We start from the raw sequence: 3,492 nt of genomic DNA, 5'->3' as shown, positions 1-3,492 counted from the left end.
GCAGCCTGGCTGGCATGGCATAGCTGTTGCTATGCAGACTGCATCTGACAGCTCACTGTGACGTTGGCCTATGTGTAAAAAAAAAAAAAAAAAAGTAGCGGGAATTTTTTTTATGTTTGCTGTGTTCGCGGCTCTCATTTGTTTTTAGCATATGCATAGGCTACATGATTTGAGTTCAACTACGCCAGCTAGAACTAGCCTATGTCTCAAAAACGAATTTCAGATTTTTTTACAAATCCGCCCGACCCAGCTAAACGTCCGAGAGAGACACCTAGAGGCTGTGTGCCAGCAACCGGACAGCAGCAGCAGGCAGCCGAAGGGCCCGGCGGCCCTCGGCCTCGTCCTCCCTCCCCAGCGCCACCACCAGCACCCGGTGCTATGAAGAGGCAATATCATGCAAACCACCACAGGATTACAATTTTCCTGCCAAGAAGTTGGGTGAGAACTTCACTCGTTCCTGCAAGGCCGCCTGGTTCAGAGAGTGGCCGTGGCTGGAATACATCGCGGTCAGTGATGGCATTGTGTGTGGTGTGTGCAGGTCAGCTGTCAAGCGCAAGTTGGTCGGGTCAGAACAAGCTGACAGTCCGTTTTTGAAAGATACGGGCTTTTCAAACTGGAGAAAAGCAAAGGAGAAAATCAGAGACCACGAGAAAACACGCATTCATTTAGATGCGACTCAAAGATTGGCTGCATTGAAAACTACGCCAATTAATGCGCTTTTGTCTGAGGCTGCTGCTAAAGAACAAATAACAGCCCGGAAAATGCTGGAGCTCGTTTTCAGCAGCGTGAGATTCCTGGGGCGCCAGGGACTCCCTCTGAGAGGAGCTGCAAATCGGGATGGGGTGTTGTGGCAGCTAGTGGTCGAGAGGGTACGCGCTGATCCTGACCTGCAAAACTGGATGAAGAGGAGGGACAATTGGATGTCGGGCAGCATCCAGAATGAAGTTCTGGAGCTGTTTGCCCATGACATCCAGAGGAAAATCGGAGCCAAAGCATCCGAAAGTCCTTTTTTCGGCTTAACTGCTGATGGGACCACCGACGTCAGTGGAAAAGAACAGTTCTCATGCAGTATACAATTTGCAGATGACAATCTTGAAGTCCAGAATTTCTTTCTGGGCTTTTACAACGCTCCAGACACAACCGCCGAGATGCTTTTTCTGTGCATTAAAGATGTCCTTGTTCGGCTAAATCTGCCGCTGGAGAAGCTGAAAGGCTACTGTTTTGATGGAGCCAGCAACATGTCAGGGAGGTTCAAGGGAGTGCAGGCAAGATTAAAGGAAACATGTCCTGACTCCTTGTTTGTCCACTGCGCAAACCACTCTCTGGATTTAGTGTTGCAAGAAGTGGCAAAAGAAGTGCGCCTTGTTGCCGATACACTGAACTTTGTTCGGGAAGTCACAGTTGTGATTAATGATTCAGCAAAGAGAAAAACGTTATACCAGTCTCTTTTTGGATGTGGAGAAGTGATCAACCTGCTTGCCCTGTGCCCAACTCGGTGGTGCGTCAGAGTTGTGGCACTGTCACGGTTGCTGGCATGCTATGGAGAGATGCTGCAGACATTTAGGACCTTGGAGAGTGACAGGATTGTCAAGGGGGAGACGCGTGCCAAAGTGGCAGGATTGCTCAAAAAGGGCACCACTACGCGCACAGTCTTTGGTTTGTTTGCCTGCGTTACCATGTTTACGCCATGTGAATCCGTGGCTCGGTCACTGCAAGGCACCAAAGTCACAGCCCTTGGATCAATGGAAGCTGCCAAACTTCTTTGCCAGCGACTGAACACACTCAGACAAGATGACACCTTCGCTGACCTTGTGGCCAAGACCAAACAATACACAGAGCGCTACAACTTGAAGCCTCCTCATCCAGTGCGCACCAGCAAGACCCCAGCGCGTTTTCGCCATACAGCGGAGGAGGAGGAACGGGAATTGGAGAACGAGGGTAAATAAATAGGCCTAAATAAATAAATAAATAATGCCAACAGTATTTTAAAATTAATCATAAAGCTCATCGGTCTGTAATGTTGAAAGAATGCAACAAATACGCACACAGAGCGTGCTCTCCAGCATTTGTGGACAGATTTGATCTATCCATAGAAAACGATATCATAGTTCATAATAATGTACTACATCCATGTACGCTTATTTGCGAAATTAGCCTGCAATTAATAATTCATTACAACGGTATCAACTGACTAAATAACGTATAGGCCTACTTTCATAACAAACCATATTCATAATTTGAATTTAAATTGAAAATTTAAGGTTGACCCACCCAGCTTAAATAGGCAGCCCATATGGAAACTATTTGTTGGTTGTTGTTTAACTGTTATATTTAACTATTAAAGAATATCCAAGCCTGTGGAAGAGGGAATTGTTTGAGGCCCTGGACTTGGTGCGCACAGAGGTGGAGCGGCGCTTTGACCAGGAAGGACTCCGCGTAGCTGCAGGGCGAGAGCAGGCAGTTCTACAGGCGGCCCAAGGGAAACGAGTGGATGTGGGTTCCCTGGAACTGACTTCCTTTTCAAGAGAGCAGCTAAGCCTTGAGCTGGACATCCTGAGCGACGTGTGTAGGGGGCGAGAAGTGAAAACCATTCAGGATGTATTGGCCATTCTGCACACCTTGCAGCCCCAATCCCGCTCCATGCTGTCGGAAGCGGAGAGGCTCATAAAGCTCTGTCTGGCTCTGCCCATTTCTGTCGCGGCATCCGAGCGCTCGTTCTCGGCGTTGCGCAGGTTGAAAACGTGGCTGCGCAATACTATTAAGCAGGATAGACTCACTCATTTGGCCATTATGAATGCGCATAGCGACCTTCTCGATGAATGCGATGTCTCGACCCTGCTTAAAGAATTTATCAGCAGAACAACGGAGAGAAGGTCTACTTTTGGAACAGTTTAAAAGCCCTTACGAGCGCAAAGTAAACCGTTATTTTTCTGAATGTTCCATTAGGCCTATGTTCGTAAAGGCTGTATTATTCTGTTGATTTTCTGAATGCTGTAGGCCTATGTTATCGCCTATTAGGCTACAGTATGTTCCTTAATAAAGGCTTGATTAATTCATTAATTCATTTTGTTTCATACATTTTCGTAACAATTAAGATGCTGCGTGTGTTTATGTAGCCTATATCTGTTATGTATAGGCCTAGGCTATTAGGCCTACGTGTCGAGTTCGTTAATCATTGATAGTGTGAGTTTCCCCCCCGACCCTCCCAGCAAAAATCCCGCACCCCCCCCCAGAAAATAGTTCCGACGTCCCTGGACGTGCATCTTCTTCTCTAAACTGCCTTCCTCTCAGACTGCAGGTAGTCAGGACGGAGGGTCAGAACACAACCAGCTGCCACACCACGCTGCTCTGTCATTTAGCTTCCTTTGCTTTCACAGCCCACAGAGCCTCTATCCGTTTGTTTCCTCAGAGGTGAAATGACTCTTCCAATTCTTCCAATGCGCTCTGGGGAGGAGGGGTGGCAGCATCAATGACTGCCTTCTCTCCAACACA

The 3,492-nt window shown here is 47.7% G+C and overlaps 1 protein-coding gene across 1 annotated transcript; it reads left to right on the top strand.

Moving 5' to 3' along the window:
• Positions 1 to 761: 761 nt before the first annotated feature.
• On the top strand, positions 762 to 2,895 carry LOC307019856 (zinc finger MYM-type protein 1-like; the record flags this gene model as incomplete). Its single annotated transcript, XM_079650958.1, has 2 exons — positions 762 to 1,938; positions 2,345 to 2,895. 2 exons carry the CDS (start codon positions 762 to 764, stop codon positions 2,893 to 2,895), a joined length of 1,728 nt encoding a protein of 575 aa, XP_079507084.1.
• Positions 2,896 to 3,492: the final 597 nt, after the last annotated feature.

The sequence above is a fragment of the Notothenia rossii genome (genome assembly GCF_949606895.1).
Source record: "Notothenia rossii genome assembly, chromosome: 9".
In the NCBI taxonomy this organism is placed as follows: domain Eukaryota; kingdom Metazoa; phylum Chordata; class Actinopteri; order Perciformes; family Nototheniidae; genus Notothenia; species Notothenia rossii.
This window is presented reverse-complemented; position numbering and strand designations above follow the sequence as displayed.